General features: G+C 37.1%; 2 protein-coding genes and 1 long non-coding RNA gene across 3 annotated transcripts; 2 read left to right on the plus strand and 1 right to left on the minus strand.

Moving 5' to 3' along the window:
• The first annotated feature begins 204 nt into the window (after positions 1 to 204).
• Positions 205 to 2,843, plus strand: HemK1 (HemK methyltransferase 1). The gene is made up of 5 exons (XM_043427580.1): positions 205 to 871; positions 1,270 to 1,358; positions 1,577 to 1,790; positions 1,956 to 2,200; positions 2,291 to 2,843. The coding sequence occupies exons 1-5, from the start codon at positions 653 to 655 to the stop codon at positions 2,529 to 2,531; spliced, it is 1,008 nt and encodes a 335-aa protein (XP_043283515.1). The 5' UTR covers positions 205 to 652; the 3' UTR covers positions 2,532 to 2,843.
• On the minus strand, positions 2,607 to 22,073 carry LOC122415436 (bestrophin-4). Its single transcript, XM_043427569.1, has 8 exons — positions 21,596 to 22,073; positions 10,882 to 12,697; positions 9,396 to 9,716; positions 7,734 to 8,295; positions 7,176 to 7,477; positions 6,492 to 6,706; positions 5,898 to 6,126; positions 2,607 to 5,450 (listed from the first exon to the last, which is right to left on the minus strand). The coding sequence occupies exons 2-8, from the start codon at positions 10,950 to 10,952 to the stop codon at positions 5,096 to 5,098; spliced, it is 2,055 nt and encodes a 684-aa protein (XP_043283504.1). The 5' UTR covers positions 10,953 to 12,697; positions 21,596 to 22,073; the 3' UTR covers positions 2,607 to 5,095.
• LOC122415453 (uncharacterized) lies at positions 6,642 to 7,325 on the plus strand. Its single transcript, XR_006261926.1, has 3 exons — positions 6,642 to 6,755; positions 7,019 to 7,081; positions 7,195 to 7,325. It is a non-coding gene; the product is annotated as an uncharacterized lncRNA (long non-coding RNA).
• Positions 22,074 to 22,255: the final 182 nt, after the last annotated feature.

Consider the following 22,255-nt stretch of genomic DNA (forward strand, 5'->3'; position numbering starts at 1 on the left):
ATAAACTATCTCCCTAGAATTCAATCAACCAATTAGATGGTGAAATTCTAGGATCAGTGCGCGCCGTGCGTAGCACTGAAGAACTTGCTCGGACATAACGATTTATCGATCGATGGTAATACTCAGAAAACTATTAGACGTTTCACACACACGTACACAAATAATTACGATTTATTTGGAGATTCTTCATACAATTCACGACGCGATTTTGGCGATACTAAAGTTGAGGAAGAATTTTGTGGCATTTTTCAATTAAATGAAGTTTTTATTAAATAATCTAGTGATTGCAGTTTTGAATTTCATATTGATCATATAACTGCCTATATATATATACATGTGCTGCTAAAATTTGATCCATTTGAATAAAAGTTGATATATTTTTGTGTAAATTTCAATATCTATGAAGTCTTCACGCAATCATTAATGTGGAATTCATTTTTAATGATAATGATCAGAAAAGTTCAGAGACAGACTTTTTCTCGTACGCAAGGGCCCACGAATTAGCGACATCTTCATCACGTTTGAGAAGATGAGAAGTGACAAGAAAATCGTTGTTGAGGTTAGGTCTATATTTTGGAGTTGATTGAATGGATTTTATTCAAATTGAATATCGAAACATTCGACTAAATTTTATTTAATTACGAGTACAAAAATGCTTCGGCATTGCGCTCGTTTGAGTATTCCCCTGTGCAGTTATCGTATGAAAATTCTCACACGCAATTGCACCAACAAAACGAAGCACGAAGCAGATCACGCAAAAGAGGTCGGCTCGATTATAAAACATTGGAGTCGAAAATTCGAGGATGAAGGTATCAATGAACCGGTTTCATCGATAGAACATATTCTTGCTCATGTTGTAGGAACTACGAAGGTAATGAAAATAATTCTGATGCCCGATACCATTGGAGTAACGTCCATTTATTCTTTCTCATATGCACTATCCGATTTAACGATGTCCCGTAACAACAGTAACTTTGCGCATGCGCGTCTGTCAGAAACGAAACGGTTTTGATTTCTTTTCAAAATTTCTTTTTTTCTCTGAGTTTTTTGTGATTAGAGCTGTCGGTAAAGTAGTTGTCAGTCATGTGTAAATATAGTTGCGATTATAATTTTTCAAAACCGCAGTACTCGCTTCGATGAATATTTTTTAGTACAATATTTCGTAACTCAGGCGTTTCTGTTCCAGTATTTATTTTTCATTTTTATGTAAAGAAACTTAGGCAAGTTTGTATCGGTTGTGTGGAAATAAAATTGTATTTCACTGCCTAGATAATGGACCTTGCAATTTCCTATGATCGTAAACTTACTGAGGAACAAATGAACAAATTGGAAAAACTGTGCGAATGTAGGCTATCGAGGTAATAACTAAATTTTATAAACGCTCATACAAAAACGTCATTAAAATGAAATAAAAATATCGTTAAAATCCGTGCCACTCGAAAAAGAAACGTGCTGGTAAAATACCCCATGGCGTCGTTGACCACGTACCGCGATAGTCGGCCTTCGTCGAATATACAATCTGCAAATAAGAGTGTAAAATACTTATGTTTTTATCTTACATTCGTTTAAATTTCAGAATGCCCGTACAGTACATAATCGGTGAATGGGACTTCAGAGATCTAACTTTGAAACTCGTCCCACCTGTTTTCATACCGAGACCAGAGACTGAATTACTCGTCGATTTCATCATCAAACGTCTCAATTCCGAGTCACTGAATGAATACAAAATTTTGGAAATTGGATGCGGCTCTGGGGCAATTTCTCTAGCACTTCTTCATACGTGCAAAAAGGTTTAACAATTCATTCGCCGAATATTTCGAAAAGGCGCAAATCATTTGCTTTTATCCATTTTTATTTATATAATTGGTACCACAAAAAAGTATTTTTTGCTCTGGCTTTCGCGTGGTTTCATGTTGATATTCGGTGACGTAAAACTCTGAAAATTATATCTACAGGTGAAAATGGTGGCCATAGATCGTAACGTCCTTGCCTGTCACTTAACGAGAGAAAATGCCTCGAATTTAAAGCTGCTCGATAGAATAACAATTGTAAATGCGTCCATTGACGAAAATGGAACCGTAAAAAATTCATCGAACGAGACGCGACTGAATTTGAACGACGAAGTGTTCGATTTTATTGTCAGTAATCCACCTTACATCCCCACTAAAAGCATCATGAAGTTAGCACCGGAAATAAAAGTGTAAGAAACTCATTCCTTCCAACGTATTCATTTCAGATGATAAATTTTCACATTTTCGAAAATCCCTTCATGAGGTTTTTTGTTTTTTAGTTACGAGGACATAAGAGCCTTGGACGGAGGTCCCGATGGACTTAACGTTATCAAGGCGATAATGAAATATTCGTCAAACGCTTTACGCAGTGGGGGACGTCTTTTCCTCGAAGTCGATTCGTCTCATCCCGAATACGTGAATTATTTTACAACTAAATATCCAAACTACAAATTGAAGCACGATCATACCTACAAGGATTACTGCAACAACGAGCGATTCGTTGAAATCTTAAAAATTTGAGAATCTAAAAAAGGAATTTAGTCGTTCGACGAATTCGACGGTTGTCATAGTTGAAACGACGGAAAAAAAACACTGTTGACTCTTTCAAATTTTATTTTTGTCTCTCGTTGATTTTTTATTTCAACGGTAATACTGGTAAAACAATGTGTCACAAAAAATTGTCTACAAAGACTGCACTCTCGTCGTCAAGCACCACAAAAACTTCGGCTCACCCGTTGGAATGCTATTCCATAATTTTACGTACTATCATGTTCTGTATATAGAATATCTGCATTATTATACATACGTTCAGTAAATATTGTATATAACAAATTTTTTCTCTATTTAATGGATGCATTAAGGTAACCACAGACTGAGATCCATTTGCGCCAAATCTGAGATAAAGTTAGAAGCGTCATCTTTGCAAAATTTATTCAATTGTTACTGATGAGCAAGAATATTGCTGTGTGTGCGAATAACTCGAACTACAATATTTACGACGAAAAGTCGAGTAGTTTATGCTCGAATTCTCGATTGTATGATTCGATGGGTATGCAGAGAAGCGATGACAAATTCATATTTCGTTTGAAGTCGTTTTGGGGGGGGGGGGGGGGGAATAATGGTTTTGTTGGTTTTAATGTCTAGGCGAAAATTTCTTTTTCAGTGTATACAAATCAACGTTTCAAATGAGCCTGTCAAGATTAGAAATGTCGGGGAATAAATGAACGAATAATCAATTGATTTCGGAAATTTGGTATGATTCAGACTCAATGGAATCGCAGTAGTTACCTTAAACGTTATTCCATGAAAATGTTGCCTTTCGATATGCCCGAAACGACATTGAGCAGTTTAATAGTCGAACAGCTAAAACTCTCAAGCATGTTTCTTCTCACTTATCCTGCTTCGCGTTTCATCAAGCGCAGATTTGAAAAATATTCTAGTAGGCGATTTTTTGAAGAGCGAATCACAGTTGCACTCGGAATAATATAATTTTTGTTTTTTTTTTTCAATACTCACTGCTATACGCGCCACTCATTTCCTGGTTGGAAATGTACCTAATCGTTTCTTTTCATTCGTTACTTACGTACATAAGTTCTATTTAACGTCTTCGTGAAGTTTACGTTTGCGTGAAAATAAAAATTTAATGACACATTTCTGCAAGTCGATAAAAATTCAAATGACCGAAGTGTAACGAGAGTTCGAATCAGGTTCTCATTTGTTTATTTCGGTTTAAATTTATCGTTGTCTTTTTATAAATATAAAAAATTCACTAGACGCTCTAGCCGCGTGCTTTAGCTGGAATGCTCGCGTGCTCATTTCCTTCTCGCGAGCGTAATTGTGCTCATTAAATGTCTTAGATTATTTTTTTCAATATCATCACGTGATCAAGGCGCCAACATGATTTTTCAAAAAAGCTCGCAAATTTTTGAATATAACGGTGCGTGTTCTTACACTAATTTCGATTAACGGAGTTATTTACATAAATATTTATAGAAACGTCTTTGTATTAAAATCATTTGTTCTCGCTGACATATTTTGTCGCACTCGATTGAATAAGCCCTTTCAATGTAATCGACGAATGCTTCATCGAGCATTCGTCAATTTGATTTTATTCGAAAAATATTGAAAGAGAAATAGAGAAAAAACTCATATCTGTAATGTTTAATTCGAGCGAGAAATTTTCATGGTTCAATTAGTGATAATCATCGTCGCGTAATTTACTGTTCTTTAGTCCATTTGTAGGATTCACATTATTTTAGTCTCCGAGATCGAAAAAACCATATGTACAGAAAAACGATTCGCACGTCGACTGTTTTTCATTGAGTGATATTTTCGAGAACTGGCATCGATTTTTATACTTTACCAGTTTCTTTTTTCCTGGACGGAAAATATTATCATGATTTCGTTAAATCTTAAAAATAGGAAGATTACTTCAAAGTATCCTTTATAAAAATTTCCATTCTTTAGTCAACTCTATAAATAAACAGTAATCAAAATTCGATTGCTAACAAAGAACAGTTGTCGTGATTAAAAATTTCAATCGAGCCCTATCCATACTCAAGAAAAACGGTTTCGACATAAATTTCCCATAATTTAGAACAATTAATAACTTTTCTTTTTTTAAACTCAACTACAAGTGATGGAGCAAAAGTAATGACCGAGATATTTGGACGAAAAAATGGGCGCATGGATTGGTCTTTGCACGAGTCGCTTTTCCCTCGCATCACTAATTATATTTTTCGTAAATTTAAGTACTTCCATATTCGATCTTTTTTCCCAATTGATTGATGTTTCCGCCAAACAAAATTATCTGTACTCATTCCCTGCCATAATTTTTTTATACAAGTCTCTGAATTTTGCGTTTCAAAGTGTGGTCCCCCTCGTTCAAAAAAATCTTCTTGAAAAGGTTCACGAATAGCATATCCGCAAAAATCCCTTCAGATTCACTGTTCACACAAAAACTTTGAAAATAATTCACTTCCCAGTGTCGTACCGTTGTTTTCAATAATTTACTATCGTTAATAACATACTTTTCCAATAGATGGATAGTTTTCTTGTAGAAGAATAAACGTTCATCATAAATGTTAAACGTTATCTGACTCGTTGTTTTTCGAGTTACGATCACTGCGTTGTAACGAAATTTTTGAAGTTTCTGCCATCTCGTTCAGGAGCAAGGTCTCCGTATCCAATTCCAGGGAAGATGGTCCCTCGTTACGTTGATTGCCACTTACACTTCGAACCAATTTTTTCATCGCTCTGTCGCGACGTTCCTTGTCACGCTCAAGCTTCAATCTCGTAAAATCGTCGTCGGAACTGACCGTCGAGCAGACGGAACTTCGTGAACTAATGTTATCCTCTTCAGCAGTTCCGCTTCCACCGTAACCAGAAACTGGATCGAATGTCGCACTCGATCTTGCCGAGCGTGTTGCAAGATGTGTTCTACAATATTTTTCAATCATAGTTATCTATCAATTTATTTAAATCTTTATCACAAAAAATCTACGATTTGAAGAAAATACGTCTTCGGAACGAAAAACTATTGACTTTGATCCAAGTATTTGATTATTTTATAAGAATCTTTCCATAATGAGGGAAAAAACGTTAAAAAAATTATTGCGAATATAAAAATATGACAATAGCAGAATGACACAAAAAATTTTAATTAAAAAACAAGGTTCATCGATCAGCGGGTTTGTGGCCACTGACTGTGGCTACGTCAAAACTAACATTCAAAAAAAATCTGTTATGAGAGGTTCATATAGAAACTGGCTGCTTCGACCATCACTCATGTTTGCAAACATGATGAGAAACCTTGCGGTGATAATCCAAGAAAACCGTCAATTGTTTTCGGAGGATAATTAGCTGCCAGATTTGAATAATGCAAACCTGGGTTGCCCGAGATAACGATTCGTGCCGAGTCCTGGGCCGGCTGGTGCACTGCTTGACAAAATTTCACCATTCCTTTTAGTTCCTGGTACATCAACCGGTAAGCTAGGCGGTGGGGGACCTTGAGGAAATATGCTCTGAATATGTGGTCTCGTTTCAGGTCGCATAGAAGTCATGGTCATTTGTTCATCAACCTCCTCGATGACGCCAATCCTCATGGAACCGGTGCCTGTGAAACGAATGACCTGTATTATTTTTCAACTCCAAAACTCGATAATTTTATTTTACGATCTTCAACATTTTTGTGTTTCATTTACTGTCTGAAATCATAATATTGATTTTTTATTATTTATTCGATGGTTATGAAAAGACGCAGTGACAGCTCGACTTGAAGTAGCAAGTGGAATATATTCCATACTAAGTAAAGAAAAATCATCTATTTAAATTGCACTCAATTTGGGTTTTTCATATATTTTGATTGTTCGACCGTGACTTTTTTCATTATTCCCAGAAATTTTTATTTTACCCAAAACCAATCGCAGCTCTTTTTTTCTCAGAAAATTTTACAAATTTCGTTTCGTTTCAGTTTTTCACCTGGATAACGATTCTGTAGGGAAGCAGCGGAGCACGAGTTCGGAATTCGACCAGGAGTTTTTGAGCCAGACCCTCCATCGGTTCTGTCTTCTTTACTGAACAACCTCTTCAGTACACTCGTAACGCTGTTTACCCTCGTCAACGATCCACCAATATTGCTGGCTGTTGAACCTCCGCTCATTGCTCGATCACGCGTGCTAACTCGACTTGCACTCCTTTCAAATATTCAAAATATTAGCTTTGAAGTGTCGAGTTGAAATTTCGGTATTTTACTTTTGTTCAATTACTCATATTTAAATAAATTGGCATCTCCAGTGGAAGTGATTCATTTGATCAATTGGTCACTTTCATCAACGAATTTACTTGATTGATCAATTAAAGAAACGAGCAATCAATTGATGAAAGTATGCAATTTTCAGCTGAATTTCTTTTATTCTCGTAACTGATATTTCCATTTGTGATATTATCTCGGTTGTTATTATTGATAATGAAGCAGTTGGATTATAACGAAGCATCGTTTGCTACAGTTATTCGGGCACGCCTAAATGAAAACTGAAAATTTATCAGTCAACGGTGTCACCCAAAATAAGGTAGCGCAACTTTTTATAGCAAAATTTAAGTGAACTTCAAATAGGTTTGAAAATGAGATAATTTTGAAAAATGGTAGCAAATTATTCAACTAACCTGGACATTTTTCCACCAGCCGTGAAGTGAATACCAGATGTCGCATCGTCTGCGATGTCTGATCGGAATTTGCCTGGATACGATTCAGGCACCATCTCATCGATTCTCACAGAGGAAGGATGAAGCTCTTGCTGAGCAGCCGAAAGTTGAATACCAGCAGTCGAAGGTTGAGGGTGTTCCTCTCGGAAGGGTTGAGCTGCCGCGGTATATGGCAATTCAACGGGAAATACTTCATCCCAATATTGATCACGAATCAACTCTGGATGCTCGTGATGCATTTCATCGACTATTAAATAACTCACCTTGAAACAAAAATTGGGAGGCACAATATTTATTAATACAATCAATCCTAAAGAAATAATGAAAAACATTTTCCTTTGGATACAAAAAAAAACTCGAGGAATATAGACTGGTTTATCTAAATTTTTGGTACAATCGATCTCCATATTGAAAATAAGACGAAAAATCAAAATAATGATTAATTGTTGTCCGTTGAAATGATTTTTTCAATTTTTAAAAAATTGTAATCGTTTGTAGAAAATGGAAGAAAAAATTCACCTGTAAATTTCTGTCAACGATCCAATTAACCTCAAAATCATCATCATCTTCGCCAAACGGATTAATAAGTGTTTCAGCAACTTTGAGCCAACCCATGTAAAAGAAGAACTGAAGGGTCGTGAATACTGGAAAATAGTAGTCGACAGTAGTTTCTTCGGTGGACTTTTGAATCCACTGTCTTCCCATGACACTGGTAATAAAATACGAATAAACGGCGAGTGTAACGACCTGTGTGTACACGAGTGGTATGCTTATTGTATCGTAATGTATGAGGCTACCGCAGTGACCACGAAATTTGTTCAATTCGTCTATAAGCGTTTTCACAGCAAAGTCATCTCGTATCCTGCCCTCCTTTCGAGCTCTCGTTACGATACTCGAAGCCCATACAATCGGCAGCCAGTGTTTGCTTGGCTTAGGAAATTTTGCGTTCAGACTTTGAAATATCGCTAATTCATTTTCAAGCAACAGACCCGCGTCAACGAAGTGATCCAACGTTGGAAAACGCTTCTTCACTCGTGGAGATACACTCGTTAGAACGATCGTCAGACAAACGCAGACGTATCTGCAACCAGAAAAATATATCTTCAGAAATATTATTTTTTTTTCTACTTGAATAATCGTTCTGTCATAAAATTCATAATTGTCATAAATTTTAATCTACTCTCTCATCCATTTCGTATAATAAATTCTTCAAACTTCAGTTTTATATTTCTAGTTTTATTGGTTCGATTGTAAAAGCCAACATAATGATCGAATTTCCCGTCAAGAGACGTGTGCGAATACAAATACGAGTGGATGACACAGTTCCGAATTCTTATCGCTATATCTAGCACGATTGTGCGCGATTCGTGAATATGACGCGCGCTCTTTTCAGAGAAAACTGTAATAATGGGATGTACGACAATGAGGTCAATTGAAAAATTGTTTCGGCGATCCCGACGAATAATCCAGCAGGCTAAATGAGCCGTCCAGTTTCCGGCGACTGCGCTTTTTGTGCTCAAACGTATCAAGTTTCAGCTATTTCGTTCGACACGAAATAAAGAGTAAATGAGACATTTTATGTTTTCTTATCGAAATTGTTAAGACAAGGGGAAATAAAGTCTTTTTTATTGACTGAGCTCTCGGAAATCGATTCCGTCGACTTTCAAATTCACATCGGGTATACGTATAGATATCGAACTTACTTTTATACTTTAATTCGTACATTTTTTTAATTTTTACGGCTGGAATTAATGCCGCCGAAGCGAATAAGGCGTGAACGATGATAATCTACCGATAAGCTTGACAAAATTTTCAAAAAATGTGAATTAATACATCGGAACGACTTGAGAGAAAAAAAAATATAAATCGAACTTTCTACGCGTTCGAAATTCCTCGGTAACGATATCGAAGAAACTGTAAATTTCCCGAATCGTTTTAGATCGGAGAAATGACGCTGAAGTTTGTAACATTGGAGTCCAACGATAATTCTTCATAGTAATTCTTCAACTTCAACTTCGTTTTCTGCCGAATTGGTGAAATACCGATACTTCGTGAAATAAAACAAATGTTATTGTATCGTTCATTTCGTTGGACTGGAACGTTACAAACTTCAGCGTCGTAAGATTGAATGCTTTGAATATTGAGAAAATGTAACGACGAATTATCACACTGTTTGTTTACCTCACGATCGTTCGTCGCATGAGCCTTCCTCTTTCGTCGTTTCCATGGATCGTTGCCGATACAAAAACTGCTATCGAATCCGGCCACGGTATCGCCACGTACTGATTCCACCATCTGGTCATGACGATACTGACGTAAAAGCCAAGGACGAACGAGAGTGGTATTAGGTCGCTGTACTCTTTGCAATAAAGAACTACTTGCTCGAACGTTTTTTGCTGTTCCCTGTCCAGAATCCATCGATAAAGACCGGCCAGGGCGTAATAAATAACGAGGAAGAGCGCTAGGTCTAACCATACGAGTTTGTAAACACTGGCTCTCCATCTTCAAACAAAACAAAACAAAACAACAAAAGTAATATACCAGCGTGAATAACAGACGCTGAGTTGTGTGCGCGATGGTTGTCGTTTTTGAAGTTTTTCATGGTTATATATAACCAACCGAAATTTTTGCTATATGGAAAGGCCGTTCGCGGAAGAGGTACAAATAATAACGAAAGGAAAAATGTTAATGTGGAATTAATGTATTCGTTTTGCTTTCACATTCTTATACTATATTTCGAAACAGTCAGGTAAAATATGAAACTCTAAAACTCGATATTCACATTCGTGATATATACGAAGAAATGACACTTTTCTAAGCACACGTCTTCAATCCTTTCGAGTTTATCTTATCTCCCGTTTGAGTTGTCGCGACAGTTTTATTCATAACCTCAACTTCACGTTTGTTCTATTCTTATTGTAGGCTTGTTAGCCAGAAGGGAAAACAAAAACTCATTTGTTGAAACTTTTCCAGCGTGTCGATGTATTATCACAGTAGTGTGGAAGAGTAATTACGTCGTGTAATAGAGGTTATCCCTGTAGTTGAGTGTAGAATCTATTATTGAGTGTGTCGTTACGCTACAACGTTGTGTCGATCGTTTCGTTGTAATTTTGAGCATAAACGATTTTTTTGTAACACACAACTCGAAGAATGCGGTTCACTTAGAAAAGAAATATTTCTTTACGAATATCTCAAATAACGTCAATAAAATGAACGTAATGTTGAACAAAACAAAGTTCTATTGGTCAATGTTTTTTCAATACTTGTCAGCATTCGTTCGATTGTTCTTCGCGACTATTGGTGCGCTCTGTCTGTCTCCACCAAAACACTCAGCAAAGTCTGCGGGGAGGATTCGATCGTTAAAAAAAAACGAATGTATAACGCGGACATTTTAACTTGTTTTCAAAATATTTTTAGATTCGAATTTATCAAATATGCGGCTAGATGTAGATGGAATTCAGTAATTTGAATAATTTTTCATTTCTCAAATGGCGTGAAAAATATGAACTAAAACGACGTGCATGACATTCTCAAGATCCTTCGGAGTTGATGCATCCGCAGAATTTCTTCGCAGAATTTCAACCCTGATATGTCTGTGCTGAAGGCTCGCAGCATCGAACGACGGAACGTAGTTGGTAATAAAAATGAATAATTCGTTTTGACTCACCTCAGAAGAAGTTTGAGGAAGCATCCAAGACCTCGACACGAGGCAACTTCGGCCGTGTAAGTGACGGTCATTTTTTGCTCCTTTCAACAAAATTCCGTACCGCAAAGTATTTGCAATCATCGACTTCGCTTTGTTTGAACGACGAGTATTCCGATTCTCATTTCTATTTGCTCGAGTCATTAACGTAAAATCACAGATGCAAAGATACGAAGAACGGGCTATTATCCATAGAAAATTCGACGTCTCTGGGCAGTCAAAAACGTAGCGTCACTTTTTGTTGAAACTTGGAATCATCGTGGCGATTCTGACTCTCGCGCGAATGCTCGCGTACCCGGAACTGTGAAATCGCATGTGATCGACGAAAGGACGAGAGACGTTGTGCTTTTTAACTCGCGATAAACAGTAAGCTCGACATCCGTCCAAGACGATCGTACAGCCTTGGAAAATGATACCTCGTTTTCCTGTACCGCAAGAAGCGAGGCATCGAGGTCAACGAGTATATTCCACGTTTCGATATCGAGCAATTACGCGAACTCTCGCGCGTCGTGTGTGCGATGTCGAATGATTATCTTGAATCCTCGCCGATTACGAAACTCCGTGACGCGCCCGATAAGTCACATTAATTAAGAGAAGTATGAACTCGCTCAATTAAACTTTTATTATCAAAACAGAACTCCGGCTTTTTCTTTCCGTTCTTTAATCGAAGTATTCGCGTTACAATTCTTTCACCCAATTCGCGTATCTCTATTATTGACTTTTAGTTAGTGTCCATAAGAAAATACTGACGGTGTTCAATACTTTTTATTCGCGGAAATATTCTCACGTATATTATTGTCACTATTTAATCCAACTGTTTGGTATCTTCGATTGCTGCGATTCAGGAAGCAGCAGAATTTCCCGGTGTTTCTTCACGAGTCACGTGGAAAACAGAAGAATCTTGGAAAGTTTTTCGAACTCGAGGCTTCGAGTCTTGGTCTCCCACGAATTGAATCGTCCATTCGGTCGCGGCAAACACTACGAAACGCTCATTTCATTGTCCACTGGTCGTTTATTTTTTTACGATTTTCCACTGTCACGAGATGGTGGCTCCGAACGACAAGACAAGCGGAGGCTTCAGCCGAGTTCAATGCTCGTGCAGGTCACCGTGTCAATTATCCTTTGCTAATGAATTTGCATCAATCATCCGACTGGGAATTTCTCCACGTTGAAATACTTTCAGGAACGGTTTTCACGCGCGTACAAGCGCGTTATCAACCGCGCAGTGTCAAGCGTCCCAGCACGGGCAATTGAAGGTTCGTTGGAGAGGCTGATATTCGAGTGACTAATGCTTCCGGAAGTGAAAACCGTTTGCTCTGGCTACAATGCGCGCGGGCACACTGATAGATTAACACAGTTGAGTTGCCGATGAAAAATCGCTTATCACTTTTCTCTCGCTCTTTTTTTCGTCCCGTCAATTCCGATAAAACATATGAAATTACGTAAGCGTTGCTTCTCAATGTCTTGATTTCAATAAATCGTGCCAAGCTCGGCGACTTCCTCCCAACGTAGCTTACTATGTATGCACATAGGCAAAATTGCAATGTCCAATATATGAGCACACAGGCCGTTTATTTTTAGACGTTTATCGTCATGTATACGCGAATTAGCGTGCTCACTATTTCCCGTCGTAATATGTGATGTGACATTAAAGGCACTCAGCACTCTCCTTTCAAATCGTCCGAGTCTCGCGTATCGTCGTCACGTTTTCTTCGACAACGTCGGTTTCATATATTTTGTTTATCACCTCCCCCGTTCCGCGAACCGCTATTCTCAACTACTGTGTGAAAAAAAATGTCGTTCTGTTAGGAAATCGGATTTGACCGGAAAAGAGGAAAGAAAGGAAGGATATTATTGGTCCCTCTCTTCGCTGTCGCTTCGAAATATGCTCGTGACAATGTTTGCACGCGTGACTAACCCGATGGGGAGACACGTGATACGTCATTGCGTAAGACTTTTCGCAGGGAAAGCAGCAAATTCATTCGAGCAACGGGCACATTCGCATTATTTATATTTTATTGGAGAAACGGGGACTCGGAACTCTACGAAAGGCCCATGAACCGAGGAAACTAGAGAAATGCTTAGCTTATCGAGGACGTTAAGGTATTACTGGATGGATAGCCCAGCCGATAAATCGTACCTGATCGGAATTTCCGTACTTCGTGATGCAATAAAAATCTGAAAAAATTCACCAACACTTGGAAAGTTATGAGCTACTTATTATCAATAATAATATTGCCCAAAAGTTATTAATAAATTGTTTAAATAAATAATTTTTTAACAATTTTACGGTAAACCCTTGTTTTTTTTTTACGAATCGAATGTGCGCATTTTTCTGAATGCTCATCATTTTTTTCAGAATTTTTGTGAATTTTTGAAATTTTCTTTTTTTAATTTTTTAAGTGGCTCTATTTGTACATTTTTGATCCAGTAACCTTGAGACTTTTCAAAACTGATGGTAAAATATGTCTTCTAAAACATATCCAAAATTCAAATTTTTTATAATTTTTTTCAAAATTTTTCCAAGAAATTTCAAAAATCCACGAAAATTTTGAAAAAATTCATGAGCATTTGGAAAAATACACACATTTGATTAGTAAAAAAAAAACAATAGGTCACCGCAAAATTATTGAATAATTAATTGTTTAAACAATTTGTTATTCACTTTTGGGCAATATTATTATTGATAATCGTTGTTCATAGCTTTCCAAATGTTGTTGAATTTTTTCAGATTTTTATTGCATCACGAAGTATGGAAATTCTATCGATCCAGTTATACCTTAAATATCCATGTGCCAACGTGTATCGACGCTAGGGTGATGCAACAAAAAATCGATATTTTTTTTCTCCGAGCTCCAACGGAAATCGTTAGTACATAAAAAAAAATTATTTTCCCAAGTTTCAGATTTTTTTAAAAAAATTTCAGTAGTGCTCAAACCACTTTTTCATATTTTCCGGTTTTATCTGAAAAATTGCGAAGCAAATATTTTTTTTGCTCTCATAGCAGAAAGGGCTAGTGCTCCGCATAGAATTATAATTCTAATAAAATTTTGTCACTCTCAAAAAAATGTAAAGGCTAACTCGCATAATCATAGAGGAGGAAGCTGTGTGACGATGAAAATTTTTTTCCAGTTTTCAATGTTAATGTACTCAAAATGTTCAAAAAATCAAAAACTCATATCTAGAAAAAATGTCCGCGCGCGTGTGTGTGTGTGTGTGTGTGTGTGTTATGGCACTGCAAAATTAAAACGCTTATAACTCGAAAACGATTTGAGATACACGGCTACCGTTTTGCATAGATGTTAATCTGAACAAGCTCTTCATTTTCTGGTAATTTTGTCAGAGTTTGAAAAAAAAATACGAATCCTACGACGTTCTGAAATTTTTAAAAAAGGGTGTCAACGCTCTAACTTCCGGAAATTTTAAGATTCATTACTAATTTTTTTTTTTATAAATATATTATCATAATAGGAAGGTTGTTATTGAATTAGGGAAATATCGGTTGAGCGGTTTAAATTTTATGATTTTTGGAATTTTACGAAAATATGAGTTTTACGAAAAATCCGCTTTAATTTTTGGAAATTAATTTGGAAAATTTCAAAGTCGATAAATGAGTTAAAATTTTATTTAAAAAAAAAAATTAAAAGTAACCAATTGCTTAAAGCTTCCTCCGTGAGGAAGCCAAAATGAAAAATACAGCACCTCATAGAGTAAACTTTGAGCATCGTGCATTTTGGCCATTTTTTCTGTATTATTTGTGAGCTTAATCGTGAGATTAAAAAACGTGTGGCTACAAATGGCAATTTTTGTCGTCCTTCCAAAAGAAGGGGTGAATGTACTTTGCAAAAACATAGTTTTTAAAAATTACACGTTGTAACAAATATTTTGCATTTTCTCATGCGATTGATTTAAATTTTCCTGTATTTTTCATAAATATAAATATTTTTGTGTACGAAAACTTGCTAGGGCATGGCGCTAAAAATAGAAAACGTGCCAAACAAAGCTGTGTTTTGCCGAATTCAAATTCTTTATTTAAAAGTCTGATATTTCACCGCAGAAGACGTCAAAATTTGGGAATATTCTAGTTTCCTCGTGCGTTATAAAAATTAGTTAAATATTTTGACCGAATTCTGTTGAAAAAAAATCGGAGACTAATGGATGCAAAAACGCAAATATTTTTCATCAAACTTCCAGAATCGGTCTCGTAATTTTTGCGGATATAAAAAAAAAATTAAATTAACGAAATCGAAATAGGCCTGTTCCATGAAATTGCCATCCCCTACAAACTCAAATAGTTTTTTTTATTGTAAACAGACAATTTGGAACTAAACATTTTTACGATTTTGCATCCTCATTAGCCTACATTTGTTTTCCATCAGAATTCAGTACAAATATTTTACTAATTTTTATAACGAAGAAAATCCGCAAATTATAACGTCTTCTGCGGTGAAATACCAGATTTTGAAATAGAGAATTTAAATCCACTAAAATTTTGAAAATCTGTTTTTGCAAAGTGCATTCTCACCCCTTCTTCTGGAAGAAGGACAAGAATAGTTATTTTCATAATTTATAGCTGCATATACAGGAAAAAAAGAAATAAATTATGCGAGATGTCCTTTAAATATTTTTGAGAGTTACAAAATTTTGTTAGTTTTTTTATGATTCCACGGAGCAACCAACACTGTCTGCTATGAGAGAAAAAAAACCTTTTTTCTTCGCGATTTTTGAGAAAAAACAGGAAAATATCGAAAAGTGGCTTGAGCACTATCTAAATGACGCTGAAGTTTCCAACGTTGGAGTCCAACGAAATGATCGAAAAAAATTCTCCAATAATTCCAGTAATTCTCCTATTTTGTTCCCTGCCAAATTTGCGGTTCGTAGTTTTTCAAGCTACACCAACGATTCGTGAAATAAAAAATTGGTGAATTACAAACGTTTTTTTCGTTCATTTCGTTGGACTCCAACGTTGGAAACTTCAGCGTCGTCTATCTAAATTTGTTTTTTTAATCCGAAATTTTGGGAAAACGACGTTTTTTTTTTATGTACCAACGATTTCAGTCGGAGCTCGGAGAAAAAAAAATATCGCTTTCGTGCATCACCCTGATCGACACAAATATTCGATAACAGAGACGACAACGAGGCTCCCGCGAAGAGAAGAAAAATACAGCGATGCATAGTCTGTATTTATGTAGATTCGAGCTTCTCGCACTCGACAATCAGTATATCGAATATCGTTGCGCGCAGAGGCAAGTACTTTGTAAAAAAAATATTTCCCGGAAATTTCTCACGGTATGACATCACACGTGCGCGTGACAGAGAAAATTGGCGTGCGCGCGATGTCCGAAGTCGAGACGGAAAGAGAGCGAGAGCGAGAGAACACGGGAGCGGTCGGTGTGTGGCGACTGTTGCATGCTGACCCGGAGGCGTGCACGGTACAAGGCTCGTGGTCGTCGCCTTGAAAGCAAAGGTTGCACGGAAATCCATGGATAGATGCATCAGTGCACGTACCGCGTTACGAGCAGACACGTGTACATGCATCAATGGGAACGAGACGCATATTTGTGTATTTCTTTCTTTATGTATGTCGAGGCAAGAATGCGCCAAAGTATGAAACGAGGTGATCGATCGCGTTTGCACGAACTCCGACAATAGAACAGAAAACAGCAAATTTACTGGAAGGCCTACTCTTCGACCCGGACTTTCTTTCATTCGTCGGAAAAATATCTCGCCGCATTCGATTCCCGAATCGATGGCACCGAAATTCCAAGAAAACCGAAAACGGGGCTGTACATCGTGAGTAAAAGTGAAAAAAAAAAATGTTGCAAAAAAGTGATGGGCTCTTATTTTTGAGCGACAGGCGACCCGACTCGTGTCCCTGAGGCACGAGTCTCATTCTAGCCGCCCGAACATGCATCGTTATGTTTGTCGTGTTACGAGTGTTTCGCGCCGAGTCCTCGCGCTGTTAAACGACTCGCTGCCGCTAAACGCACGCGTCATCGTTACAGGAACTCAGGAACACTGCAGAGCGATAACATTGTCTAGGTCTCCCGCCCGTGCTCAGTCATTGCGTAAGATCAACGAAAATTTTGTCCTTCCCCTACTTATTTTATACTTTTACATTGGACAACTGTGTTTTCGCTCATTTTATTTATAATCGCAGCGTATTCGAACGTTTTTCAGCCTCCAGTTCTCTCAGAGAAAGTTCATTTTACTCACACGGATTTTGAATATTATTTTACGATCGAATTATTGATGTTTAGTGTTTAAATTTCCCAGAAATCCCCTTAAGTAGATCATATTTTTGTATCAGACCAGTAAGAGCCATAATATTTTAAGGTATAACTGGATGGACAGCTCGACCAAAAATTGTATCTGATTGGAATTTGCGTACTTCGTGATACAATAAAAATCTGAAAACATTCAACAACATTTGGAAAGCTGTGAACAACGATTATCAATAATAATATTGCCCAAAAGTTAATAACAAATTGTTTAAACAATTAATTATTCAATAATTTTGCGGTGAACTATCGTTTTTTTTTTTACTTATCAAATGTGTATATTTTAATCCGTAATCCGAATGCTCATGAATTTTTTTAGAATTTTCGTGCATTTTTGAAATTTCTTGGAAAAATTTTGAAAAAAATTTTAAAAAAATTTGAATTTTGTAGATGTTTTAGAAGACATATTTTACCATCAGTTTTGAAAAGTCTCGAGGTTACTGAATCAAAAATGTACAAATAGAGCCACTTAAAAAATTGAAAAAAGGAAATTTCAAAAATCCACGAAAATTCTGAAAAAAATGATGAACATTCAGAAAATTGCGCACATTCGATTCGTAAAAAAAACAAGGGTTTACCGTAAAATTGTTAAAAAATTATTTATTTAAACAATTTATTAATAACTTTTGGGCTAATTAATAACTTTTATTATTGATAATTGTAGTTCATAACCTTCCAAGTGTTGGTGAATTTTTTCAGATTTTTATTGCATCACGAAGTACGGAAATCCGATCAGGTACAATTTATCGGCTGGGCTATCCGTCCAGTAATACCTTAACATTATGAGGAAATAATTCAAAAGAGATCACAGCCGAATAATTTTCCATGTTCTCGCCCGACTTTACCAATTTATTTTTACGATGGAGTTCTATGAAAATAGAAAAATGAGGCAACACAGACCGGGGTAATTTCCGTTTTTATTGGCGCGTCCATAAAAAAAAGTGAATTGATCGAACGATCCCGTGACCTTCTCTCGGTTGAATGGAATTCTTTGTAGGATAACCGCAGTCCGCACATTCTATGTTATAACGCGACGGATGATCGCGCAGCGATCCGGACGAGACGGAAGAAGAGATAAGCGACGGGTAGGAGACGAAAGACTCGCATCGTAAAAAGCTCCGAACGTAATAGATGGTAAAGTCCGAGGCCGCGGATAGAAATTTTATTTTCCTTCGGACATTTTATAATAATGCCTTTGCGCGAATAATCGGAAAGTTTACTTTTCTAACGGAACAAAAATAACAAAACAAGAGCCACGCACGACGCTGAAGTTTGCAACGTTGGAGTCCAACGAAATACGAAGGAAAAAAACGCTTGTAATTGACCAATCTTTTATTTCACGAAGCATCGGTGCAGGTTGAAAAACTACGAATTGCAAATTCGGCAGGCAACGAAATTGGAGAATTACTGGAATTATTGGAGAGTTTTTTCACGTCATTTCGTTGGACTCGAACGTTGCAAACTTCAGCGTCGCGAGCCACGCAGTCTGTCGTAAGTCAAGTGTTTGTTATCGAAGACCGCATCAGTCGCCGAAACGGTGTGTTATGGATCGAGCGTTTTGTGCCAACAATCTTCAAGGATCGAGTCACGGCGAGACGAAAAAACAAAACAATTCGAAATTTATAAGTTTTTTTTTTCTTTCGTTCAACTGAAAGATCTTCGTCACAGCATTCGTTGCATTTTCATCAACGTATACTGAAATGTGTGTATATAATTATTGAGTTCATGGAATAAAGTGTGTGTGAAAGCAGGTGCGTTTGATTCGAAAATCATAACCTCACAATAATACTTTGAGTGCAATGAAAATACTGTTCGGAAACGCTGTGCTCAATGTCATCAAATGAATTTTCATGTTGGGGAAAAGAAACGAAGCCGTTTCGAAAGTAAAGTTTGAACAGAAATCAGCTGACTCGAAAATCCCGGTAGGAAAATAACGATGCGAAACACGTGCGTCCCCTGATGAGCTCGAGAAATGAAGCGAGACGAGTCTGTCACGAGATTCCTGTGGACCAAATAAATCTCTAGACGTTACGTGTACACGCTTATATTCTTGCATTTGCATATAATATGTTTCGCGAAGTGACGCGGTACCCGCCAGTGACGGTTTGTTGCACTCAAGAAACGAGATCACACCCGACCGTACTTCTAAGAGCTTTCGTTGCCAGAGAAAGAGAGCGGGATAGAGACGAAAATCGTCGAAGGTCAAGCTTACGTAGGAACGCGTTCGAAATGTCAGGTTTAAGGTAAGCACATTGCGTATTGTGAGATCAGGAAAAACTAATTTCTTTTTTTTTTCTGGACGAAATGAAAAGGGGAGAATGGTGTAGGTAAACCTTGTCTCAAATTTTTGAGCTTTGTTCTGCAGAAAATCGATTTACAAGAATAACGACGGAACAACTATGACGGATTAGATTTTTCGTCAGTTCGAATGTGAATTCCTATTTTATTTTTCCGGACCGACAACCAGGATCGCGGTCATATCGCATGTGGCATTTTGCAGAACTCGGTTGCGACATTTTTTACGAAATTTCTCGTTTTCGGAAGCTGTACATTTTTGAGAGAGAATAAAAAGAAATTTGGAAAAAACAAACGACGCTGAAGTTTGCAACGTTGGAGTTCAACGAAATGAACGAAAAAAAGATTTATAATTCATTATTTTTTATTTCACGAATTATTGATGTGGCTTGAAATATGACGAATTGGAAATTCGGCAGGGAACAAAATTGGAGATTTACTGAAATTATTTGAGAGTTTTTTTAGACCATTTCGTTGGACTCCAACGTTGGAAACTTCAGCGTCATAAAAACGATTTTGACGGCGAAATGATTGACAACGATTCCGGTAGCTCAAGGTGTATTGCGAGTCTTCGATAAACTGAAATTCGAAATGCCCTGGGGGCGGATACACATTGCGAGCATAACAAGTGGCTACCCTGTCATTTAATATCCGATCAAATAAAACACGTAATGATTCCTCAGGAGAGTTCCCTTAATTACATCTCCGATCATTTTTCCAACATCCAATATGTCATTTTAAAAATCGTCACATTTTTTATAACTTTTTTTCGTAACAAAATACGATTGATGAAATTATTTATCGCGAACGATGAATACAGATTGGATACGGATTTGTGCCGTTTCAGTCTCCCCATCCGAGCTGATTCCTGTTAGTCATACGAATAAATATAGCGACTTCAGTGTTGCGGAAATTGTGACATTTTGCTCGTGTGCATTTCTGTTAGCAACCAGCGCAAAGAATAAAGAGCACACACAGGATAAGGAATTGAAGATGGCTGCACCGTCGCGTACAGACAGCCGAGAAAATGAAAACAAACACAAAGCAGAGTTCCTCCAGGTACTCTTTGAGAAAAGCTACTGAACACTTTATTTGTATTTCGATAGCTGAGTGATATCTTATCGAAAGGTGTTTCATATCGTACTGCAAGTATCGAATACATTGACCCTCGTCTCGAGAACCCTTCAGAAAACCAGTTTGTCAACCAATTTTTCGTCACCAAACGGTTGTAGTAATCAATGTAACAGCTGGTGACAGTGTATCACAAAAGGTTGAGCACAAATAAATAACAATGTGTAAGAATGATTCCTAAGGTAGATTTATCTTTTCAGTTGTGAAAAATAATTTAAATAAATTCCTCAACTCTGCTTCTCACTCTTTTGATTGCGTTGGAATGAATTCCCATACATTTCTAAATGTATGAAAAATGTTGATCTTAAGATGATGGATCAGTCGGTAATGACAACCGTGAGTGCGAGAGAGATAGTTGCAAATTTTGAAAAGGAAATTTTTCCACATCGTTCGTCTAATCGAAAAAATAAAAATGTCATCGGATTTTTGCGATCGTGCTGCGTACGATGACATTTTTATTATTTTAATCGGACGAATGATGTCAAAGAGTTTCAATTTCAAAAATTCGAGATGTGATTACCGACTGATCCATCATCTTAATAGCGGGGATGAGGATAGAGTGACGGGTAAATTTTAAAGCGAAAAATCTAGTCTCGTGTCTCGATAAATATACGAAAGTTTAAATTTCAATCAAAACTGTGTATTGTTCCAGGTCAATAAATTCAAGTATACATAAAAATTCGTAGTGACAGAAAAGTACAGAGTGGGGACTTTCGTTCGAATAATGAGAATACGGGAGGGGGATAGTAAATCTGTTGAAAACAAGAGCGAGAGGGGAAGGGAGAAAGGTAAAATTCTGATTGGGAGTGGAACAGCTGATATGAACTGCACGCTGGGAGCGATGCAATGCAGAGGCTTCTTTTATAAGTATATATACATATACATCTCTATGATCAGCAGGTACAAAGGAAATATTTCTCGGGACTAGATCAAAAATCGTCTGGACAAAACTTGAAAATGTTTGTATTTACGTTCGAAACACGAATCACAAAAATTAAAATCACGTTAAAATCATAACCACGTGCTTTTTTTTGGTCACGTTCCAATCGGCGAGTTACGCGAAAACGGAACACGAAGGGATAATAAAAAAAAAAAAAAAACGAACACACGACGCTACGAGATGCTCGAGATGTTTTCACACACGAAAATTGACGAACGCGCCGCTCACGAGGAGCCCACAAGGAGCTACCGAGTTGCACTGAACTGAGCTGAGACTCGACTCAAACTCTAAAACTCAACTGGCACCACTCGAGCACTCTCGTAAAGCTGAGGAGAGGGGGCCAGGACTGTACTGTTCGCTTCGCGGAAGTGCAGACTTCGTGGCGCGCCAAAAGACCCCCCACCCAGTCAACTATGTTGTAAATTTTCTTGCGATTCTTAGTTTTTTCTAGCTGAAAGAAAATTGCGAATTTTTTGACTCAACTCTTTTTTCATTTTGAACCACGAAAAAGACAATTTCCATTAAAAATAATGTTTCAATTTCATATCAAAACGGTCATTATTACGGTAGAATTTTTTTTCTTCTTACCTCATCCTTTAAAATTCTCGTCGAGTCTTATCATCATTATGCCTGTATTTATAGGAATTTAGACGAAAAAAATCAATATAATAAAGTACAAAAAAACGGTTCT

The sequence above is a fragment of the Venturia canescens genome, chromosome 1, assembly GCF_019457755.1.
Source record: "Venturia canescens isolate UGA chromosome 1, ASM1945775v1, whole genome shotgun sequence".
Taxonomy (NCBI): domain Eukaryota; kingdom Metazoa; phylum Arthropoda; class Insecta; order Hymenoptera; family Ichneumonidae; genus Venturia; species Venturia canescens.

What these genes read in the sequence shown, in the direction of transcription:
- HemK1 (XM_043427580.1), top strand. Translation starts at nt 653, where the DNA reads ATGCTTCGGCATTGCGCTCGTTTGAGTATTCCCCTGTGCAGTTATCGT. An exon ending in TGCGAATGTAGGCTATCGAG is followed by an intron (nt 1,359 to 1,576) that starts GTAATAACTAAA and finishes TTTAAATTTCAG; the next exon opens with AATGCCCGTACAGTACATAA. An exon ending in TTAGCACCGGAAATAAAAGT is followed by an intron (nt 2,201 to 2,290) that starts GTAAGAAACTCA and finishes TTTGTTTTTTAG; the next exon opens with TTACGAGGACATAAGAGCCT.
- LOC122415436 (XM_043427569.1), bottom strand. Translation starts at nt 10,952, where the DNA reads ATGACCGTCACTTACACGGCCGAAGTTGCCTCGTGTCGAGGTCTTGGA. An exon ending in TTCCTCAAACTTCTTCTGAG is followed by an intron (nt 9,717 to 10,881) that starts GTGAGTCAAAAC and finishes TTTTGTTTGAAG; the next exon opens with ATGGAGAGCCAGTGTTTACA. An exon ending in CGTTATCTCGGGCAACCCAG is followed by an intron (nt 5,451 to 5,897) that starts GTTTGCATTATT and finishes AAAATATTGTAG; the next exon opens with AACACATCTTGCAACACGCT.